This window comes from Symphalangus syndactylus, chromosome 8 (assembly GCF_028878055.3).
Source record: "Symphalangus syndactylus isolate Jambi chromosome 8, NHGRI_mSymSyn1-v2.1_pri, whole genome shotgun sequence".
NCBI classification, from domain to species: Eukaryota; Metazoa; Chordata; class Mammalia; order Primates; family Hylobatidae; genus Symphalangus; species Symphalangus syndactylus.
The window spans coordinates 26,708,473-26,733,367 of record NC_072430.2 but is presented as its reverse complement, the minus strand read 5'-3'; the positions used below and the strand labels follow the sequence as shown (position 1 = coordinate 26,733,367).

Here is a 24,895-nt window from a genome sequence, read left to right as displayed (position 1 = left end):
CACGGGATCAATATCTTCCCAGACCTGGATTTTAACAGTTATGTAGCTACTAATCCAGGCAAGATTTGTCTTGTGTAAACTTTACCAAATGGCTAGGAAATCACAATGCCCTAAGCCCTTTAGCAGTGGTATCCTTGCTGTTTAGATTAATAAGGCTGTTTCCAATTACTCTCTTCCTAAGTCTGTGCCATTCATTAGCAGAAGCTCAAGAGCCACTCTTTGTTAGTACAGTCCCCTCCTTTCATCTATTAATAAATACTAACCCTTTATATTTGCACACCAATTTCCAATTCCATATCAAATCTTCTGATGTTTGAGCGCAAGGCATGGCAGAAGTTACAATTTCCAATTTACAAATGAAGCAACAGAGGCTCAGACAGGTCAGGTGACTTGCCTGGGACTTTATTGCTAGTAAATGGCAAAGTCAGAAAGAGAACCAGAGTCCTCTGTTTCCAAATCTAGAAAACGTCCTACCACACACCCTGTCTCATCTTTCTGCATGGGCAGTGAAAGAACATTTGAAATGTGAAGTCAGAGACACGCAGGTTCAAATCCTAACCCTGCTGCTGCCTGGCTGCATGATCTTGCGCAGTTACTTAACCTCTCTGCGATTCCTTTTCCTCATCTGTAAAATGAAGAGGGTTCTCCTCCTCCTCCTCACAGAGCAGCTGTGAGAATCAGACAGGCTAACTTAAGTGAAACAATGCACACAGCACCACGGCCACTACCTCATGTCCAATCTGTTTGTTGACTGCCCCCTCCCCTTTTTTTTTTGAGACGGAGTCTTGCTCTGTTGCCCAGGCTGGAGTGCAGTGGCACAATCTCGGCTCACTGCAACCTCTATCTCCCAGATTCAAGCTATCATCCTGCCTCACTCCCCTAGTAGCTGGGATTACAGGCATGCAACAACATGCCCAGCTAATTTTTGTATTTTTAGTAGAGATGGGGTTTCACCATGTTGGCCAGGCTGGTCTCAAACTTCTGACCTCAAGTGATCCACCCGCCTCAGCCTCCCAAAGTGCTGGGATGACAGGTGTGAGCCACTGTGCCTGGCCCAGCTGCCCATCTTTTACTGGGAATCTACCACATCTGGGGTAGTACCCTGTGGTGGCATGGAAAACCAAGTAATACCTCAAGGAGCATTAAGATAACTCAAAAATATATGAATACATTGAAAATACAATAGTCATTTATGCTCAACCATAAAGTTTCCATTGACAGTAGGTAGATTAAATATGTACTGAATAAAACAACTGTTATTAACTCATTGGGAAGGAAATTTTAGTTGGAATTGCTTATGTGGTGAGGTATAATGTCAGGAGGAGTGACAATAGGATTAAAATTTGGAGATACAGCAAAGTAATGGAAATGGAAATTTATTTCACAAAGTCATTAGTCTATGAAGAATAATAATCTTCAAGATCTCCTCTTGGCTTTATATTCTAAGATTGACGATTCTCTATCTTCAATTCTCATTATCTGTAAACTATTTGGGAACAGACTGTGTGTTATTGTTCTTTATGTTCCCCACGGTTTCTTACAAAGTACTAAATGTCTAAAGCTGGGGTATCAGATATGATTTGGCTATGTCCCCACCCAAATCTCATCCTGAATTGTAGCTCCCATAATCCCCACGTGTTGTGAGAGGGGCCTGGTGGGAGGTAATTAAATCATGGGGGCAGGTCTTTCCTGTGCCGTTCTCATGATAGTGAGTGTCACGAGATCTGATGGTTTTATAAAGGGCAGTTCCCCTGGTTTTATACAGAGCAGCCACCATGTAAGACGTGCCTTTGCTCCTTCTTCACCTTCCACCATGATTGTGAGGTCTCCTCAGCCATGTGGAACTGTGAGTCCATTACAAGTCTTTTTCTTTATAATTTACCCAGTCTCAGGTATTTCTTCATAACAGCATGAAAATGGGCTAATACAGTATCCTTTCTTTTGGTTTCCCTGGGCCCCATTGGATGAAGAACTGTCTTGGGCCACACATAAAATACACTAATACTAATGATAGCTGATGAGTTAAAAAAAAAAAAAAAAAAAATCACAAAAAAAGTCATAATGTTTTAAGAAAGTTTACAAATTTGGGTTGGACAAGTTTGGTCTAAAGGGTTTAGTAAGTACTCAAATATTTTTGATTGCCAGATTAGAGGGGAAAAGTTCAAACTCATTACTAAAGCAAATATCACCTATTTTTATGATTACCTGATGGTGTATGCTAGAAACATTTTGAAAAAGTCCTTACCACTAAATGTCATTTTTTAAATGACAGATGTGGGGGGTGAATAAATGAAAGCTTTCCAACTTTAAAAAATGACATATAGGTTAGACCAAATGGTTACCAGATATTCTGTCACAATTAATTATTACAAGGTACTTTTGGATTCACTTATTCAACAAATACTTATTGAACGCCTACTGTGCCAGGCACTATGCCAAGCACCAGGGATAAATAAGATTAATCTGATTTCACTTCAAGTGTTAAGCTTTCATTTTAGAATATGAGATGAGACATGTGCCTGAACAATGCAATAAATAAAACCCAACAGAATTGATGAAAGAGAGAAACAGGCAGACAGACAGTGCCAAGAGAGTTCCGAGGAGAAAAAGGTTACTTTCCTAGAGTGAAAACTGGGGGAAAACAAGGTGACTACCTTGCTATATCCCCTCGGTAGAGAGACTTGTACTCCCAGTTCGCAGGATCTGGTTTCTTATCTGTTCTGAAGGTTTCTCCTGTCACAGCCTGAATGTCCTCAAGCCAAACAAAGCGATGTCCAGTATCAGCTGCAGCATTATTTCCTTGACTGTGGGACAAAGGAAGAAGAAGGGAGAGGCACTTTAAAAAATCTTCCAGTGACACAGGTGGCATCTTCAGCAATATGAGAGTTAAACACTTCAAACTCCACATGGCATCAAACACACCTAAGCACATTAAATGTACACGTGCCATAGAGATGGAAGAGGACTCTAGCTCTGGGCAAAGAGTTTTAAAAAATAAAGCAAAACTTGTCACCACTAAATGACACTCTACCAACAAAAGAAGTCTTCCTATCTCAAAAATTAACCTGAAGAATATACATATACAGGAGTTCTTTTAAAATATTTCATTTAGATTACTGTAACCTGAATTTCAAATATATTTATAAACAAGGTCTTTTCCTAAAATGTATTCCTGCTCTGAGGCACCTTAAAGGGCTAGGCAGAGGGAACTCCCACACCTCCAAAGGTGACAACACCAACAATCAAGTGTGCTGCCCTAACTTCACCTAACTTACTTGAAAATGTCTAGATACTTTATTCCAACTCAAAACTTCTCTAAAAAGCCATGGTTCTGAACTGCTCAGCCTCCAACATCACTTAGGCTTGGTCTCAGCCTCATTTTTTTTTTTTTTTTTTTTGAGACGGAGTCTCACTCTGTCACCCAGGCTGTAGTGCAGTGGCGCGATCTCCGCTCACTGCAAGCTCCGCCTCCCAGATTCACACCATTCTCCTGCCTCAGCCTCCTGAGTAGCTGGGAATACAGGCGCCCACCACCACGCCCGGCTAATTTTTTTATTTTTAGTAGAGACGGGGTTTCACCATGTTAGCCAGGATGGTCTCGATCTCCTAACCTTGTGATCCACCTGCCTCGGCCTCCCAAAGTGCTGGGATTACAGGCGTGAGCCACCGCGCCCGGCTCAGCCTCATTTTTATGGTCTGGACTCTGTATTTGCCATTTTGCTTATATGTCTGGACCTCGTACATAAAGGGCAGAATCACGAGACTCTCCTGAAGACAAGACCCTAATCTATCTCTCTGAACCAATGTGTAGGCTGGCAGACTTTCAGCTCAGATCCAAAAGGAACCACTCCCGGGGCATTAAGTGAGAGGGAGGGAAGGTTTTTCTGGCATCTAACATCTTCTTCCTCTAAAGAAAATCAGTTCATAATGCTGCTGACGCAAGAAGGTGACAAAGCAGTCAAAACAGCCATTAACTGTTGTTCCATCTCTGCTTTTCAGCTCTGCCCAGGTACAAATAAAGATTTTGGAGGCTTCTTAATTATTCTTGGCAGGGAATATAAGGGAATGGCATTTCAGGAACACTAAGTAGCTACTCAATGAATAGTTGTTGAATTCTGAGCCTCAGGTTAATGTATGGAGATTTTAACACATTTCCCTTCAGAACAACTGCAGAGGGCTTTCTGTCTACAAAAACCATAAGGGGCAATGAAAAGATGGAGAGCCTACTGCAAACTGATTGATGCATTCGAGAAATAAATGGAAAGCCAACTGGGAGAAAAAAAGGAGAGGCCAGCTGCAGACCTTTCCTCTCTCCTCGGCGGTACTGAGCTAAGGAAGCAGGATGTGGTAGTCTGGACTGTGTGCAAGGAAGGAGCTGCGTCCACCTGTAGGTGAGGGAAAGCTCATCCCAGAAACTCAAGGTCAATTAGTAGCTGTGGCCTCTGGGGAAGTCATTTGTCATCACCCTGAAACAGAGTCTCACAGGGTCTGCTACCCTCATGAACCCACTTTCCTGACATCACAGAAAGACTCTCACAACTCACTAATATTGTAGTCCTTGTCTATGTGGAAACAAATAATTCTTCCAGGTCACCTTCTCAGGAAGAGAATACATAAGTTGATAACAAGACAGTAAAAGAGAAAGACAAGAACAATCTTAATAAGGATATTCTATAAAATATCAATAAACTTAAAAATGCTATCTGGATCATAAAACTATCAAGAGGCTATAAAGATTCCCTGACATGATTAAGCATAGGCTGAAATTAACTATCCTTCAAGTTCTAAAGATAGTTCCTGTGTGGTTTCGGGAAATCCTTTAAAACTCATTTTCCCCAGCTATAAAAAAGGACAAGTAGCTAGAAGGTGAGTTTCGGGAAGACATAACAATTAAAGTAGCTTGCTTTAAAGACACAGTAAAAAGTAAGGATACCAATAACATGTTCATTCATTCACGTAACAAAAACAAATTCAGTGCTTACTCTGTAATGGGCCCTGTGCAGCAAGTGCTGTGCGAATATGGTGGTAAGCAAGACAGGCCTGATTCCTACCCTCAAAAATTCAGTCAAATTCAGAACCTTTTTGCTCGACTGCTTTATTTTTTCCTCTAAAGAGCAAGCTTGGGGGCCGGGTGCGGTGGCTCATGGCTGTAATCTCAGCACTTTGAGAGGCAGAGGCGGGTGGATTACCTGAGGTCAGGATATCGAGACCAGCCTGGCCAACATGGAAAAACCCCATCTCTACTAAAAACACAAAAATTAGCCGGGCGTGGTGGCACATGCCTGTAATCCTAGCTGCTTGGCAGGCTGAGGCAGGAGACTTGCTTGAGCCTGGGAGGCAGAGGTTGCAGTGAGCCGAGATCGTGCCACTGCACTCCAGCCTGGCCGACAGAGCAATACTCTGACTCAAAAAAAAAAAAAAAAAAAAAGCAAGATTGGGTTACAAAAATTAGCTGGGTGTGGTGATGCATGCCTGTAGTCCCAGCTACTTGGGAGGCTGAGGCATGAGAATTGCTTGAACCCCGGAGGCGGAGGTTGCAGTGAGGCAAGATCGTACCACTGCACTCCAGCCTGGGTGATAGAATGAGACGCTGTCTAAAAAAAGGAAAAAAAAATTCCTGAAGAGTTGCAAAAATCTCAACAGCACTATTTCTTTTTTAGAGATATTATAGACAGGTACCTAACTTTTCTCCCTTCTAGACCATATGAGCAAAAAAAGGAGAAAGTTAAATGAGCAATAATTCAGGTAGTTTCACCATATACCACCTATCCCACCTACAGGCAAATACCCCTCTACTTAGGAAGACGTTCAACTAGGCACAGAGAAAAGGCTGTATTGAGCACCTATGCTGTGGCCATTCTGTAGAATGAATTGAACAATATGCTCAAGGTAGAAAGCAGAGTAGGCCACAGTGGCTCATGCCTGTAATCCCAGCACCTTGGGAGGCTGAGGCGGGTGGATCACCTGAGGTCAGGAGTTCAAGACCAGCCTGGCCAACATGGTGAAACGCCACCTCTACTAAAAATACAAAAAAGTAGCCAGGCGTGGTGGCAGACGCCTGTAATCCCAGCTACTCGGGAGGCTGAGGCAGGACAATCGCCTGAACCCAGGAGGTAGAGGTTGTGGTGAGCCGACATCACACCACTGCACTCCAGCGTGGGCAACAGGAGTGAAACTCCGTCTCAATAAAAACAAAAAGAAAGAAAGCAGAGTAAAATATGGGAGAAATAAAGCCCCCAAGGAATGGAAATACTGTAATCATGAGCTGTTTTCCACTGCCTTCGACATAGTGGTCTTAAACAAATATGAGAAAGAAAAGGAAAAGGACAAATGTAACAATTATTTAAGTGCTATGTTAATCTTAAAGTGTGTGTGATCATGTATACACACAGGAGTTGATAGGAGTGACTGAATGAAAGATATATTAAGGCAGAGAAAGACGATGTTTCTCTTACCCAGAGTGTGGAGACCCACGGCCCTCAGAGAGGGAACTGTTACCTATGTGGTGCACTGACTCACAGACCCACTGTGGCACATCTGCCATCTTTTGAAAATCCCAAAGACTTTTTGTCTAAAACAGACTCACACAATCATTACTGTGTCTAAATAACATTTCTCAAATAAAATCGTGTTCTTAATTTTTTTCCTTCTCTTTTTTAAGCTGATATAATGGTAGAGCTCTCTTCTGACTGAGTGACTAAATGGTTATTCAAATATCTAATTTGCGGCAACAATTAAGGGAGAAAAACTCAAGACTTAAAATATCATAGGTGCTTGAGAACAGCAACCTACTTCGGTTTCTCAGATTCCTTTTTACTGCCTCTGACGCCTCTGGAAGGTCTGTCCTTTTCAGAATCAGTGTCTGTCTCAGACCTGCTGCTACTCGACGGCCCATGCTTCCTCTTTGTTTTCTTATGATGCTGATGCTTCCTTTTTTTCTTTTTCTCTTTCTTCTTTTTTCTGCTTGTTTGTTTGAGCTTTTTGTTAGTGTCACTTTCATCTGAAGACTCTGATTTCAGATGACTCCTGTTTGGGAAAATCAACTTTAAAATTACTTTCTAAAAAGATGTAGGAAAAATAATACTATGTAAATAAGTCAACAAATATTTAAGAGGGAACTCTATGAATGTTCACACAGATGTACTATTTGCCCATATATTACACAGTAACTTCCTGGATTACACCTCACCTGCAAGACTTAGGAATTGGACCTAAAATAATAACAGGTGAAGAAATTCTAATTTTAATAGTCTCTAAACCTATACTTTCTTATTTATACATCTTTAAATGAAAGTAACCTACCACTTATCAAACATAGTATTTTTAAGACATTATTAAAGGTTGGCTGGGTGTAGTTACTCATGCCTATAATCCTAGCACTTTGGGAGGCCAAGGCAAGAGGACTGCTGAAGGTGCTTGGGAGTTTGAGACAAGCCTGGGCAACGCAGCAAGACCTCATCATTTAAAAAAAAAATAAAAATAAATTTCAAAAAAAAACATTATAAAAAGGTTTATTTTCAGTGCCACATATTATGTCAACATGTCGTTAATTAAAAAAAAAAAATTTAATTGTGGTCCTTGTTTTTTGCAGATGACAACAAGCTCTTCTTCCTCATTATTGAAATATCTAATATCTACCAACTTCCTCTCATGCATCAACTCTTCTCAATTTCCAAAGGCTTCTTACACATTTAGAGTACCGGGTTTCACAGCCTATTCACCCTATTAATGAAATCATCTAGTTTGTATTTGTAAGAGAGCTTATTTCTCAGTTCAATGATCTAAAACAAAATTCTTTCACAGCTGAGATGTGTGCCATCTTGCTTTCCCTGATGTTTTCATGCCATTTTTAATCTTATATTATACAAGCTCCCTCTCTATTTTTACAAAAGGGTTGAAAATGTAACTAAAAAAATACCTGAATTATGATGTTCTAAAGGTTACTAATGAGGCTAGTAAAGTTACTTGAGAATCACAATGATGCCATTTCCCTCTTGGCCTAATTACAGGCACTAACTGTGTCATGCACTTGCCACTGCAAAGCAAAGAAAAAAAAATGATACAAGAGGTAAGGGAAAATAGTCAAAGATCACCTCATTACTTTAAGAGTTTTACATAGCTCTTTTATTAGAGTTTTCTACGGAGCATCATTTCAGCTAAGCTATAGACAGTAAACTGACAAAAACGAAAACACATCTGTCAAACAAAAACTACCTCGTCAGCGGTGGCCCTTCAGAAACATGGGCTGGGGCTGCTTCAGTTTGTTGGCTCAGGGACGTTATGGATCCGACACAAAAGCTTGGGTTGCTCAGCCAGTCTAACTCTGCACAGGCAAAAGGAGAAAAGATCAATGAAATTAGCTCAATATGATTCTAAAGCAGGAGATCTATCCATCTTGTCAGCTGACATCCTAATTCACAGCCAATGTCAGCCAGACATTTTGAACAGTCAGTCCAAAGTCCACAGAAGCTGAACAGAATCCATGAAATTTTTATTTCACAGGGCATGGCTTTAATACACTCTAAAATATTCAAGACTAAAATCCTTCCGTGATATCAAACTGCAGCTTAAGCAAAAGCCATGTAACAAGTACGGGCTAAAAGGCAACAAGGTATTTTGCATTCCATCCATCCACACTGCCTAATGAGTGTGAATGCTTCCAAAGATTTAGGCTTTTATGACCTCAAATTTGATTCAGACAATTCCTAAAAGTTAAAAAATCAAATCGGCTGGGCGTGGTGGCTCATGCCTGTAATCCCAGCACTTTGGGAGGCTGAGGAGGGCAGATCACCTGAGGTCGGGAGTTTGACACCAGCCTGGCCAACACAGCGGAAAACCGTCTCTACTAAAAATACAAAAATTAGCCAGGTGTGGTAGCACCCGCCTGTAATCCCAGCTACTCGGGAGGCTGAGGCAGGAGACCACTTGAACCCGGGAGGCAGAGGTTGCAGTGAGCCGGTATCGCGCCACTGCACTCCAGGATGGATGACAGAGTTAGACTCCACCTCAAACAAAACAAAACAAAAGCAAATCAAATCATGCATAAAAGCCCACCATGCTTAATATTATTACAGAAGATTAAGATCTTTTAGAAAATATTCCATATTCTACCTTAGTACATTAACTTAACAAACTTTTCCTTATAATAGTATTCTTTGGAAATAAAAACCCAAGATGTCAACTTTTAATGCTAAAATTATATAAATGTGAATACTGTGATGATTCTCTCTAGGTGATTATATTAAATGTCTAAAGATGTTCTTCTTTCTGCTTATTCATAATTTCTTACTTTTCTACAGTGAACTATTTCTAAATTACTTATTTTCTAACTTTTAGGAGTCTTAGCCGTGAAGGGACGAAAAAAAACATGGGATGGCAGCAGCAAGGGAGCCCACAGCGGGGTTTGTATTTTGTCCTGTTTTGTTTTAGGATGGGAGGCCAGAGCGTATTCATATTCTAAAGAGGAAGAACCCGTTAAATGGTTGAAGATACAAAAGAGGAGGGTAACTGCATTTTTGAACAGTTTTATTGAGATATAATTTACATACCATAACTCAGCCATTAGTCATGTACAATTTAACAGATTTTTAGTATATTTACAGAGTTGTGTGGCCATCTCCATAACTTTGGAACATTTTAATCATCCCAAAACAAAACCTCACACCTATTAGCAGTCCATTCCTATCGCCCACCTTCTGTTTCCCTGCCCCACCCACCTCACCCCTAGCCAAACACTAATCTGCTTTCTATCTCTCTAGATTTGCCTATTTTGGACATTTAATATAAATGAGCTCATAAATGTGATCTTTTGTAACTTACCACAATGTTTTCAAGGTTCATCCATGCTGTAGTGTGTATCACTACCTCATTGCTTTTTATTGTCAAATAATATCTCATTTTATGGATTTACCACATTTTACCTGTCCATTAGTTGATGAACACTTAGGTTACTTCTTCTTTTTAGCTATTATGAATACTACTACTCTGAATATCCATGTACAAGTTTTCATATGGACACATTTTCATTTCTCTTGAGTGGATACCTAGGAGCGGAATTGCTGGGTGATATGGTAACTCATGTTTAACATTTTGAGGAACTGCCAGATTGTTTTCCAAAGTAGCTCTACCATTTTAGATTCTCATTAACAATGCATAAAAATTCCAATTTCTCCATATCCTTTTTTGTTATATTATCTTTTTTATTACAGTCATCCTAGTGGGTGTGATGTGTTATCTTGCTGTAGTTTTGATTTCCATTTCCCTAATGACTAATGATGCTGAACATTTTTTCATGTGTTTATTAGCCATTCACAGATCTTCTTTGAAGAAGTTCTTTATTCTGGATACTAGCTCCTTACAGTAACTATATTAGTCCATTTTCACACTGTTATAAAGAAATACCCAAGACTGGGTAATTTATAAAGGAAAGATTTAATTGACTTGCAGTTCCACATAGCTGGGGAGGCCTCAGGAAACTTACAATCATGGTGGAAGGCGAAGGGGATATGGTGGCAGCAGAGGAAAGAGTAAAGAGCCAAGGGGGAAGAGCCCCGTATAAAACCATCAGATCTCATGAGAACTCACTATCGAGAGAACAGCATGGGGCGAACTGCCCCCAGGATCCAATCACCTCCCACCAGTTCCTCCCTTGACACATGGGGATTATAGGGATTACAATTCAAGATGAGATTTGGAGGGGCACACAGAGCCAAACCGTATCAGTATTTGCATCTTAGTATGGAGGAGACACCAGAATGTATGCTTCCTGACAACAGGTACTGTTTTAATCACTGGCTTATAGTAGGTGTTCAACAAACACTTGTGAGAAAGAAGGAAAAGAGGAAGGAAGGAAAATCTCAAAGAAAGAAAGGCATATTAAAAAGCACAGAAAAAAGGGAAACAAGTGACAGGTTCCAACTTAAGTGCCTACAGCAGGCCAAACACCAGGCTAAGCACTTACATCCTTTTCATCTTTTAATCCTCACAACAAGGCTCTATGGGAGGTATTATGATCACCATTTTATAGAAGAGGAAACTAAGACTCAAAGGGGTTAAGAAATTAGTAAGGTCATATTTAGTAAGTGTTAAACAACTGCTCATGGAACCTTCTACTCTCTTTTTCCTTCTGAGGTTGGTTCCCTTCATTTGGGCCTAATTCCTGGCAAAAGATACGTGAAACTAGTTCCTGTTGCTCACTGAGATCAAAATTATTTCCACAATAATCAGATTCTATCATGAAAAAGTGGGAAAAGATGGAACAAACAGTATTCAGGAAAAGATGCTCTCAAACAATTCCAGTATTTTCTACATAAATATTCTAGGTAGAGATGACAGCTGGAAGAAAATGTAAAGAAATACAGACATCACAACATACAGTGTGTGACTCTTCAAAGTCCTTCAGAAGACACAAGAAAGGCTTTTTAAATTTGAGAGTTGGGGTCTTGCTGTGTTGCCCAAGATGGCCTCAAATTCCTACGCTCGAGCGATCCTCCTGCTTCAGCCTCCCAAGCAGCTGGGACTATAGGCGTGCCACAACTGTGCCAGGCTTTTGAGGATACAATTGAGGCTTTGCTGTATGGCACTACTGTGGGGGAAAAAAAATTCAGAAAGAAATAAAACTTGGCCAGTGCATCTGTTATACTAGCACTTCGGGAAGCTGAGAAGGGAGGACCACTTGAGGCCAGGAGTTCAAACCAGCCTGAGCAATATAAGCAAGACTCCAGCTCTATTTAAAATAAAAAGAAAAGAAAAGAAAAGAAAGAAAGAAAGCTCTTGGGTTTTGAACATGAATCATCATGGATCCTCTGTGACCTTCATGCCAATCGAATGACCTCCTGCGGAGCAAAAGGTATTTTCACCTGACAAGAAGTTGTGTTTTGTTTTATTTCTTGATAGCATATTAGCAGTGGACATGCAGGGAATACTAGAAGTAATAATCACTGTATGGTAGGCTTGAAAAGATTTTGGAAGTCCTCTAGTCCATAGACTTCCAAACTTTTCTTAGCCAAGGAACTCACTTCAAACAGAATCTTCCATAGAAGTCCAACATGAAGAACAGAAAAGGCCGGGTGCAGTGGCTCACGCCTGTAATCCCAGCACTTTGGGAGGCTGGGGCAGGTGGATCATGAGGTCAGGAGATCGAGACCATCCTGGCTAACACGGTGAAACCCCATCTCTACTAAAAATACAAAAAATTAGCCGGGCGTGGTGGCGGACACCTGTACTCCCAGCTACTCAGGAGGCTGAGGCAGGAGAATGGCGTGAATCCAGGAGGCGGAGCTTGCAGTGAACCGAGATCGCACCACTGCACTCCAGCCTGGGCGACAGAGAGAGACTCTGTCTCAAAAAAAAGAAGAACAGAAAAGACAGGGATGCTCTCTAGCTGGGAGTTCAGAGGGAGGGGCCGGGTCTGAGACGGCTCTTCAGAGCACAGCCTGAACACCATCCTCTCCCCTATAGACCAACAGCTGGAGGGCCAGCTGTGGCCAAGGACAAGCATCTGAACCTGAATCTGTGACTCTTCATACAGTTCTCTCCACCCCACACCAATGGAGCTTCTCTTCACTTCCTCAACTAAGGAGGCTGGTTCTCCTAAAGTCTCCCTGCAATTAGTACACGGGGCTCTTATGGCAATCTTCACATTGTAATCTCATTATCTTCCCACTATACTCTAAGCCAAGGGTCAAAAACTCAATCCTTATAGGGACCAGATTAGTAATGACTACTGTGATACTACAGAAGTGGCAAAAGAAAAAATAAACACCAACTAGCTTACAACTCTTATATCCCAGTTTCTAGCTCCCTCCCCTCCTCCCACCTGTCACTTCTCAAACTACAGGCTCTATGAGGGCAGGGCCATGACTATTCACTACTGTATTCCCATCTCCTAGCACAGTGCCTTGGTACAAAGCAAATGGACTCAATAAATATCTGTTGAATAAGTAAAATGAATGAGGATATGCACCATATCTTTGCATGTTTATACCCCCAACACCTAATCAAATGAACTGAAGAAATTTGAAATCTTCAAAAAAAAAAAATCCATTATCTAGGTATAAAGTACAACTAGTATAATTCTTCCTTTCTTCACTGTAAATGTATATTTAATCATTTCATAAGTTACTGAACACCAACTACACACCCAGGCACAGGTCTAGGTATTGGGGGTACAATGGGGAACAAGAAAGGTTCTGCTCACATGGGGCTTATAATTATAATCTTCACTGTCAAATACAAACTTGCATTGTTAAATTCAATTTTAATTCAACAGAATTCTGGAGAAAGTTATCGGAGATGAAAAGATGCTTTATTAATCAGATTGCAAAGTCCTTTTCAACAGTTACATCCTCACATAATTTACATACTTGATAGATATAAAATGTGTACATAGATAATTGTGCCAATACTTAGCAAGATGTAACATTTATAGAGAAGACCAGCAGCACACCAAACACCTACGGTTTAAGAAAGAGATTCCCAATGGCTGACAAGCCTTTTGTCCTTGCCGGTTAGTAAATTACAAGTTGGAATGTGCCTGGAAATTAACACTCTGCCATACATTTTATTATGCATACACACCAAGAAATGTGGAAACATCAGGCAGAAAAACCACTTTAGAACTACCGCCTAACAAAAATAGGCAGGTGACTGGTAGAAATGTAGCATGTATAAATTTTCAGGGTAATTTAACAGAAAATAATATAATGAATCATCACTGAATAATTTAAGCTCAAATACTTTTTATGAACATTTATTATGTAACCCTATTTCTCTACCACTAGTAAAAAATGCTTTAATTTAATTCTATTACACACAGAGGGAGGAAGGAATTGCCATGAAAAGATTTGAACTTTAAAATATATTTTTAACTATAATTGGATAAAATATCCAAGTTCTACATCCATTCCCCTTCTATTATAACGAAATAGCACTGATTACTAGTTTGTTTAAGTGAACTCAGAGGTAAGTGCTCCTCCTGAGATGGTAATTCAAAAAACATTTCTAGGGCCAACTGTATAAATAAAGTAGCGTATATATTATGGAAGAGATTTGTTCCTTTAAAATGAGTAAGTCTAACAAAGGATCTGGGAGTACAAACTTATTTATACAAAAAGCACCAGCAAACATGGCTGAGAACTGCATTTAAGATGATTATTACAGAGAACCTGAGCAAAGTCAGCCCTTCCATCGTAGTTAACCTGCAATTTGAAGAGGCCCAGAAATTCCAAAGGTATTATATAAAGGACCAAAACCCAATGTTCTAATATCGTAGCATGGCTTATAACACAAGCTCTGTAGTTAGAAGAACCTGTGTTCAAACTGGCTGTTTCTCGGCTGTGCAACTCTGAACAAAATAATTTATCTGAGTCTCTTTTTTTTATTTGTTAATTTTTTACTGACAGCCAGGTACTGGTCTAGGTGCTAGGAATGCACGATGAATAAGACAAACCCAACACTACCCTCATGGAGCTGCCCTACTAGCAGTCACTTCAATGCAATGTGACAAATGCAAAGAGAAAGAAAATAGACAGGGAATAATGACAGCACGCTCTCTAATTCAAACAAGGTCTGGATCAGAGAAAGTTGACTGAGAAAATCTCTCAGCTAAGATCTAGAGGAGGAGGAATAAGGGAAATATGCTCCTAGAAAGTGTTTGGGAAATAGACACTGAGAAACAGGAGAAGTGATTGTGGCTTGGCCATTGGGACTGAGGGGAAATGGGGGCAAAATGAAGCAGGAGAGGTAGGGCCTTAAAAAACATGTTTGAGAGCCTGGCATTACCCTAAGAGCAATGGGCAGATGGTCATGTTTTGAATGAAAGTGACAAAATCAGATACACTGAAAGATCAGCAGCAAAGAACAGCGTTTAAGAGCACACATTTTAGGCTGGGCGGGGTGGCTCATGCCTACAATCCCAGCACTTTGGGATGCCGAGACGGACAGATCACTTGAGGTCAGGAGTTCAAGACTAGCCTGGCCAACATGGTGAAACCCCATCTCTACTAGAAATACAAAAATTAGCCAGGCATGGTGGCAGACACCTGTAATCCCAGCTACTCAGGAGGCTGAGTGAGGAGAATCGTTTGAGCCCTGGAGGCAGAGGTTGCAGTGAGTGGAGATGCTACTGCACTCCAGCCTGGGTGACAGAGCAAGACTCCGTCTCAAAAAAAAAAAAGAGCACACACTTTTAAGCTAATTTGCGTGAGTTCAAATCCTGGCTCTGTGACTTACTAACCATGTGACCTTTAGAAGTTACTTACTGGCTCCCTCTGTGCATACATTTGAACAGCGCTAACTTCACAGAATTGCGATGAGAATTCAGTAAGTTAGTATTTGTAAGGCATTTAAACCAGTGAATGGCACATAGTGTTTTTAAATAAGGACATTTAAAAATTCTTGCTACAGTGTGGAAAGTGGCTCAGGGAGCAATGGTAGGACTAACGGTGGGGACGCTATTTTAGGAGGCTGTTGTAGTAATCTAGGGGATGCTGACGGCAAAAGTTAGGTAATGGTAGTGAGACTATGGAGAAACTAAGGACTTTCAGAGTTGTTTGGAAGGACTAAAGAATTGAATGGGAGGAAGTGGGGAGTCAAGGTATGTGTCTAAGTTTTGGTTTGGGTGAATGGTAGTGCCATTTTCTGATTTGTGGACACAGGAAGAAAAAGGTTCGGGGGAAAAAGATAATGTGTTTAGTTGCTTCCCCAAATATGGATAATATGTCTGCTTCATACAATATGAAGATTAAATAAACTAATATACCATCTTCCATTCCAAATCTGTCAAATATTTGATTCCCAAGCAACAATGTTTTAGGGTACACAATCCTAGTCAACAATCTGAGAGGAAGAAAAGCTCCAGAACTGAAGGGGTCAGATGCTGGGCGCTCTCTGCTGCTCCTCACACAATGGATGCTCCTATTCTTGTTTCCTGAAAGAATGAATTTTACTAAACATAGTCCCACCAGACTCCTTACTGAATGTGATGCCTACTTAAATCCTGGCCTCTTTGTTTTTTTTCTGAGATGGAGTCTCACTATGTCACCCAGGCTGGAGTGCAGTGGTGAGATCTCAGCTCACTGCAACCTCCACCTCCCAGGCTCAAGCGATCCTCCCACCTCAACCTCCCAAGTAGCTGGGACCACAGGAACACACTACCACACCCAGCTAGTTTTTGTTGTTGTTATTAGAGTCAGGGTTTTGTCGTGTTGCCCAGGCTGGTCTCAAACTCCTAAGCTCAAGTGATCTGCCCGCCTTGGCCTCCTAAAGTGCTGTGATTTCAGGTGTAAGCCACTGTGCCTGGCCCTTGGCCTAACTTTTAATGGTAGCCAGAAAGAGAACAGCACCCCTCTCACTCATTTTGGCATTGGCTGTCTTTCCTGTCCAGGAGTTTAACGTTTTTTTTTTTTTAACTGAAACTCTGCACCCCCTTCTTGCTAACACTATTTTACATTTTTATAACATTTTTTATAGTGTAAGGCAAAAAGTACACTGCTTCTATTTATAACAGCCAATGACTGGAAAGAGTCCAAATGTCCTTAATAGGGGACTGGTTGAATAAACCATGTGACAGCCACACGATGGAGTTCTGTGCACTAGTAAAAAGAAATGAGGAAGATCTCTATAGACTGTAGAGCGATCTCCAGGATCTAAGGTAAAATGCAGAATAGTATGCATTTAAGAAAGAGAGGGGAAATGTAGTTGCTTATAGAAGGGAGGGAAAAAAAATGGGAGGATACCATGGGCTAATGAAAATGTTAGTCTGCAGGGGAAGAAAAGTGACAGGTTGGAGAAACAGAGATAGAAGGTTTTTCTCCTCTGAATATACCTGGTTTACAATCTCAGCGTTAGGCTAAGCATTTTACATCATTATAAAGCAAAATCAAATTAAAAAGAAAAACAATCCCTAAAAATGGAAAACATTTATATTTATATCACCATATATCAAACTGGTGGTAAAACCACACAGGGAATTGTTTCAAGTGATTTTCAAACTCAGTAAATTGACCGCATATCCACTGTGGGCTATGTCCTTAAAACAAATAGAACCATAAAAAAATCTGAAACTATTAGTATTAGTCACATTAATACTGTTATTTTGAACATATAAAGAAATTTAAAAATTAAATCAAGAAGTAAAAGCTTCATAATCTTACATTTGGACTGGAAATACTAATATGAATTCATGAAGTATTTTTCTCTTCCTGGTTCCATCCACTGAAAAAGTCTAGAAGTAATGACAATACAGTGGTGATGACACCCCTAACAACCCAATGTGTGGTTTTCATATATCCACACCATTTTCCACTAAAAGAAACCAGGATTCCCTGGAGAAATGGCCAACTCCAGGCCACAACGGAAAATGTAAGTGATGATTCCTGGACATCTCTTAGGACAGAAAGCAAGAAAGCTATTAAATAAAGATGATTGGGTCAGGCCCGGCATGATGGCTCATGCCTGTAATCCCAGTACTCTGGGAGGCTGTGGCGGGACCACTGCTTGAGGCCAGGAGTTCAAGATCAGCTTGACCAACGTAGCAAGACTCTATCTCTAAAAAAATAAATAAATCAGCCAAGTGTGGTGGTGCACACTAGCAGTCCCAGCTACTCAGGAGGCTGAGACAGGCGGACTGCTTGAGCCCAGGAATTGGAGATTGTAGTGAGCTATGATCGCGCCACTACACTCCAACCTGGGCGACAGAGTGAAACCTCATTTCTAAAAAAAGAAAAAAAAAAAGCCTACCTGCAATGGATTGAAACATAAACATTAAAAAGTCATGACTTCATATTGAAAACAAAAAACTTCACACCTCACTGGTCACCTCTAGAAGTTACTGGGATCCCCAACTCATTATTCTGAAACTAATGAAAGGAATGAATCAAGTATTTATCCCAGGCTAGGCGAGGTGGCTCACACACTTTGGGAGGCCAAGGCAGGTGGATCGCTTGAGGTCAGGAGTTCCAGACTAGCCTGGCCAACATGGTGAAACTCTGTCTCTACTAAAAATACAAAAACTAGCCAGGAGTAAGCTGGGCGCAGTGGCTCACGCCTGTAATCCCAGCACTTTGGGAGGCAGAGGCGGGCGGATCATGAGGTCAGGAGATCGAGATCACTCTGGCTAACATGGTGAAACCCCCTATCTACTAAAAATATAAAAAATTTAGCTGGGCGTGGTGGCAAGCGCCTGTAGTCCCAGCTACTTGGGAGGCTGAGGCAGGAGAATGGCGTGAACCCGGCAGGTGGAGCTTGCAGTGAACCAAGATCGCACAACTGCACTCCAGCCTAGGCAACGGAGCGAGATTCCGTCTCAAAAAAAAAAAAAAAAAAAAAAAATTAGCCAGGAGTGGTGGTGCATGCCTGTAGTCCCAGTTACTAGGGAAGCTAAGGCAGGAGAATCACTTGGGCCAGATCTCGCCACTGCACTCCAGCCTGTGTCCAAAAAAAAAAAAAAAAAAAAGAAAAAAGTATCCTGTCTTTCCTGCCTAACTAAACTGTATTCAGGGTATCCCAATAGTTCTTCATAGAATAATTGATGTTAATAAATACAGGAGGAATGATATAATTAGAAAATAACCATTTTGAGCCGGGCGTGGTGGCTCACGCCTGTAATCCCAGCACTTTGGGAGGCCGAGGCGGGCGGATCACGAGGTCAGAAGATCAAGACCATCCTGGCTAACACAGTGAAACCCCATCTCTACTAAAAATACAAAAAATTAGCCGGGCATGGTGGCAGGTGCCTGTAGTCCCAGCTACTCGGGAAGCTGAGGCAGGAGAATGGCGTGAACCTGGGAGGCGGAACTTGGAATGAGCCGAGATCGCGCCACTGCACTCCAGCCTGGGCGACAGAGCGAGACTCCGTCTCAAAAAAAAAAAAAGAAAAGAAAAGAAAAGAACCATTTTGCAACCTCAATGAAATAATAATGAACCTAAACAATAATCATAAATGGCTGCAAAAGTCATTAGGTGTAAGGTTCACGGGCTGCTTTGTATGGGATGAAACAGGTTGCAAACACATGAATCCACTGGTCAATCTTAACATCACTAAAACAGAGAACGTTAGACAGGGCATCCTCCTGAAATGACTCCATAGCAAGTGCATTGCTCCCCCAATGAGGTACTTTCAACAAAAAGATTAAATCTGAATCTAATTAATTGACTAGAGGTAAATACCGGTTTACAGGAAATACTGGAATACAGAAGCATGTTAAGTGACACTATGAGGATTTGGTGGGAAACGTTTACAGGACAAATGACACAGTTTCCTCAACAAATCGATCACATGGAATGAAGGAGAGGAAGAAACTGATTTATACTGAAAGAGACCTAAGGCATATATCCACAAAATGCAATGTTGGCTGTATTTTGGAAATTGACGTGGACAATCCAACTGTAAAATCCCATTTTTGAAACATCTCGTGAAATTTGAACACTGACTGGTAAGTGAAAATGACCAGAAAAGAATTATGGCTTTTTTTCATTACCAGAGATAATGTTGTGTTTACATTTTTTCAAAAGACAATACTTTGTAAAACATACTTTTACACACATTTTCCTGACTGTAGATATCCAGAGGATTTCAAATAAATACTATTTAAGAGTAAGACTCCTCTGCAAAAGTTCGATTTCCCCCTCTAAAAATAAAAGGATAAAACTTTGACATGTTATGAAAGATCACTATCTTCCATCACCACCAGCCCAACCATATTTCCCAAGGCTCCTCTTTATGCCACTACATCTCCAGACAAACTAGATGATTTGCAGTTCTCACACTTTTCTTCTGCAGGACTTGAAGGCCCTGGTATACACTTCCACCATCTTTATTTGTCTAAATCCTACTCTCTTGAAGATCCATCCAAAACTTAGCTACTGGCTAGGCACAGTGGCTCATGCCTGTAATCCCAGAACTTTGGGAGGCTGAGGCAGGAGGATCACTTGAGCCCAGCAGTCTGAAATCAGCCTGGGCAACATAGCAAGACCCTGTCTACTTAAGAAAAAAAAAAGGTAGGCTGGGTATGTTGGCTCACACCTGTGATCCCAGCACTTTGGGAGGCCAAGGTGGGCAGATCATCTAAGCTCAGGAGTTCGAGACCACCCTGGCCAACATGGTGAAACCCCATTTCTACTAAAAATACAAAAAATTAGCCGGGTGTGGTGGCGCACGCCTGTAATCCAAGCTACTCAGGAGACTGAGGCACAAGAATCACTTGAAGCCGGGAGGCGGAGGTTGCAGTCAGCTGAGATTGTGCCACTGCACTCCAGTCTGGTTAACACAGTGAGATTGCCTCAAAAAAAAAAAAAAAAAAAGTAAAAGAAAAAAATATTAGTTCCTACATAAAGCCTTCTTTGAAACTTCCATTAGAAGTAATCATTCCTGGGCTGGGTGCGGTGGCTCACAACTGTAATCCCAGCACTTTGGGAGGCTACGGCGGGTGAATCACTTAAAGTTAGGAGTTCGAGACCAGCCTGGCCAAAACAGTGAAACCCCGTCTCTACCAAAAATACAAAAATTAGCCGGGCATGGTGGCGAGTGCCTGTAGTCCCAGCTACTCGGGAGGCTGAGGCAGGAGAATCACTTGAACCTGGGAGGCGAAGGCTGCAGTTAGCCAAGATCGTACAACTATACTCCAGCTTGAGCGACAGAGCAAGACTTGGTCTCAAAAAAAAAAGAAAGAAAGAAATAAAAAGAAGTAATTAATCCTGTAGTTCACCTACGGTATCTATAACATCCTACCTTGTACTATACACTTTTTTTAGGTGTACTCATGCATTCCTGCAACACATAATTATTAAGTAACTACTATTGATCTGTACATCTAGAAAATATTTATTGAACCCCTATTATACTTTGGACGTGTGCTAGGGGCTAACTATGCTACAATGAATAGACAAACACTGCCCAACCTGATAGAGATTACAGTCTAGTAAGGGAAGACTACAATTTTACACAAGAAATTACTCACAATAATGAAAAATAGGACGAGCGCAGTGGCTCATGCCTGTAATCCTAGAACTTTGGGAGGCTGAGGCAGAGGATCGCTTGAGCTCAGGAGTTTGAGACCAGCCTGGTCAACACAGCGAAACCTCATCTCTACTAAATATTTAAAAAAAATTAGCCAGGCCTGGTGGTGCACACCTGTAGTTCCAGCTATTCATGAGGCCGAGGCAGGAAGTTGAGCCCAGGAGTCTGAGGCGGCAGTGAGTTATGACAGTGCCACTGCACTCCAGCCTGGGCAACAGAGTGAGACCCTGTCCCAAAAAAAAAAAAAAATTAGGAGAAACGTTACAAAAAGTGTAGGAACTATATGAGAGGATATAACAGACGTGTAAGACTCAATTGCACCCTGTCACATATGGCACATAATTTTTTTTTTTTTTTTTGAGATGGAGTCTTGCTCTGTTGCCCAGGCTGGAGTGCAGTGGCGCGATCTTGGCTCACTGAAAGCTCCGCCTCCCGGGTTCACGCCATTCTCCTGCCTCAGCCTCCCGAGTAGCTGGGACTACAGGCGCCCACTATCACGCCTGGCTAATTTTTTTTTTTTTTTTGTATTTTTAGTGGAGACGGGGTTTCACCATGTTGGCCAGGATGGTCTCAATCTCTTGACCTCGTGATCCACCCGCCTTGGCCTCCCAAAGTGCTGGGATTACAAGCGTGAGCCACTACGCCCGGCCGACATATGGCACGTGGCACATAATTTAGAATTACTTTTTTTTAGAAGAAAGGTCCCCCCACCCCAGGGCGGGATGCAGCGGTACGATCATGGCTCACTGCAGCCTCAAACTTCTGGGCTCAAGCAATCCTCCCACCTCAGCCTCCTGAGGAGCTGATACTACAGGTGTGCATCACCACGCCTGGCTTTTTTTTTAAGAGACAGGAATCTCCCTATGTTGACCATGATGGTCATGAACTGCTGGGCTCAAACTATCCGTCCACCTACAGGTGTGGGCCACCGCTCCTGGCCAGGATTAATTACATCTTAAATGACCTATGTACCCCAATTTTGAACAATGCAGCTCTGCTGGAAATGTCTGGGACTTAAGTAAAACGTGTAAAGCCACAACCTGATACACAGTAGACCCTCTAGAATAAATGTTAGTTCTTTTCACTGGGTGCTGCGCCCCTCGAGAGAAACTGATTAGGTTTTGGATACTAATCCCCTAGCTCTAGGCCGCTAAGTAATACCAACCTAATAAGCATTCCAGAAATAAGTATAACAGGAAAGGAAGTAATACGTAATAAAAACATTCTGCATTTGCATCAAGGGTTTCCTCGAGATGTCGAGTATCATTATTCTCAATTTAAAGATGAAGTAACTGAGGCTCGAAAAAAAGAACAGGACCTAACAACATCGTACAGAAGTCCCAGCTCCAGGACATCTGCTGGTCCTTCTCCATCCCTCCCTAACTCTACAACCTTGGCCCAGAACAGGCCTTTGAGCCCCAGACCTCGGAGGAAGTCTTCAGCCTTTCCCAGAAGGCTTTGCAGCGCCGCGGAGAACTCTGGGATACAAATGGATACACAAATCCAAAGCAAAAGTCTAGACCTGGGCCCGAGAAACAGCCTCTTAAGCCCCCCAAGTGCCTTCTTCGGCTCGTTTGTGTGCTTACCTTTCCTGGAGCTCCCGCCATCGGGAGCCTCACTAAGCGCCGCAAAGGCTGGGAACAGCGCCATGACCACAGGCCGCACCGCCGTTCTTCTTTATAAAGATGACGCCGGCGCGCGAGAGCCTGTCTGAGGACCCCTGCCGTCGCGGTGCACTCTGGGAAATGTGGTTTTCGCGGCGCTCTCTGGGGCTTGACCCCGAAGCGGAAGGGGCGGGGCCCAGAGAGGAGAGTCGTCAAGGGACCGGGGGCGCGGCGGGGCAGGGAGAGGCAGGACAAAGCAGGGCAGGGCGGGGCTAAGGGGGGCGGGGCGAGGAGTGACGGGTTCCTAGTGGTTGGGACCTTGTGAGAACCGGAACTGCGAAAACCGGGGCAGGGAATTGTTCACCGCGGAAAGGGACTAAGGAAATTGGTATTCCAATTCGACCCCTGAATTCACACATCCTCGATAACTGGGTCAGCTTAAACGCTCTAAGCATTAGTTTCCTTATCTGCAAACTGTTGAGAAGATTAAATGAACATATTTATAAAGGGCCTAGCATTGAGTCCGGCCCATGAAAAGCACTTAATATGTTAGCTATTATGTGAATTACGACTGCAAGTTCGGCTTAAAGTCATGTGAGATATCCAAACTTCAATCAGGTTACCATATTAAATACCCTAGAACAAGGAAAAATGGAAAGTCCCATCAAGTTCAAGGGTCTTTGATAGTTAGAAAATACCTGTCTGTGAAGCATTCTTGACCCCAGTTCCTCCCACCCAAAATCTAATCACACCTGCTACCAGAAATATAGAGAGTAAAGGAACAACTTAGAAGACTTTGTACCACCAAGAAACAATTAGCCAAATCTAGAATGTGGCTAATTATAGAAAACAACTGTGCTTCCTTAACATATCAATGGCTTTAAGAGGGCGGGAGACTGTAATAGATACGAAGACCTTACAGACACATCAAACAAATACAATATATTTATGGCCTCATTATGATTCTGATTGGACAAACTGTAAAAATACCTTTTTAAGATAGATGGAGAAATAAGAAGGTAGGCAGAGTACAAGCAATTCACAAGTAATTCTTGTGAATTCTGTTAGATGTACTAAGGTACTTATGTCACTGAGGTGACCTTTATTTATTTATTTTGAGACAAGGTCTCCTTCTGTCACCCAGGCTGGAGTGTAGTGGTGTGATCTCTGCTCACTGCAGCTTCGAACTCCTCGATTCAAGCAATCCCCTCACCTCAGCCTCCCAAGTAGCTGGGACCACAGGCATACACCACCATGTCTGGCTAATTTTTTTTTTTTTTTTTAATAGAGACAGGGCTTCACCATGTTGCCCAGGCTGGTCTCGAACTCCTGGGCTCAAGCGATCTGCCCCCCTCTGCCTCCCAAAGTGCTGGGTGCCTGTGCCTGAGCCCCCCCCAACACCCAGCCTGAGATTACTTTTTAAAGTTCTTATATATTAGAGATATATACTGAAGTATTTGCAAGTGAAAATAGGTAAATGAAGATATATTTATTGGGATCCTAGTGAGTTAAAGATCTTTAGTTAGGAAATACATTATAAACCAGAGATGCAAATGTAATCATCTAATCAAGGAATGGATGGACTCTGATGAAGGCTGCAGACCTGCATAAGAATTAGGTTCTATGAGTCCAAAATAGACACCCTTAATGCTTTGAAGTCCCTGGCAGAGTACTTACAAAAAGGAGCTTAGTATGACAATAGGGGCAGTAATTCCTGTATGTCTTCAACTTTAAATCTCGGGTTCTGCCAAAATCTTTGACTCTAAGTTACCTCAATTAATTGGGGCAGCATTTGTCTTTCTTAGCAGATCACTTCAGGTAACTGGGATGGAAATAGTCTATCCCAATGCCTCCTATCTTTCCACCCCAGAAAAGTAAGAATTAATATGGAAGTTTTAAGAAATTAAAACCATAATAATGTTTCTGTAATACAAAGGAATCTGGGTATACTAGGTATATTGTGTACTTACAAATGTATAAGAGAATGTTGCTCAAGAGACCCTCCTCATAAGAACAACTGAAAGTGTATAATCAAGTAACTGATATAGACTCCTGGTTTTAAGTTAAAATCTTTTTGTGTTTGTTTTGTTTTTGAGACAAGGTCTCCTGTCTCACCCAGGCTGGAGTGCAGTGGTGTGATCATGGCTCACTGCAGTCTCGACCATCTGCCTCAGCACCCTGAAGTGCTGGGATTACAGGTGTGAGCCACCATGGCCGGTGGTAAATTGAAATCTTAATGAGGTTTAAGCAGTTTCAGGATATCCAAGAGAATCTA

General features: G+C 41.8%; 1 protein-coding gene across 6 annotated transcripts in view; it reads right to left on the bottom strand.

Moving 5' to 3' along the window:
* NRDE2 (NRDE-2, necessary for RNA interference, domain containing) overlaps positions 1-22,817 on the bottom strand; it is a 63,941-nt gene extending 41,124 nt beyond the window's left edge. For 3 of the 6 annotated variants that reach the window (XR_008659361.2, XR_008659362.2, XM_055288441.2), the window contains exons 1-4: positions 22,603-22,805; positions 8,215-8,323; positions 6,793-7,026; positions 2,655-2,804 (exon numbers count right to left, since the gene is read on the bottom strand). Coding sequence is in view for 3 of the 6 variants with exons in the window: in XM_055288441.2 (XP_055144416.1) it covers positions 2,655-2,804; positions 6,793-7,026; positions 8,215-8,323; positions 22,603-22,666 (557 nt within the window). In the remaining 3 variants the exon portion in view is untranslated. Of the gene's footprint in view, positions 1-2,654; positions 2,805-6,792; positions 7,027-7,918; positions 8,054-8,214; positions 8,324-22,602 lie in introns of those variants that run through there. The other 3 variants (XM_063643999.1, XM_055288440.2, XM_063644000.1) reach the window with 3 other exon arrangements.
* Between the last annotated feature and the right edge of the window lie 2,078 nt (positions 22,818-24,895).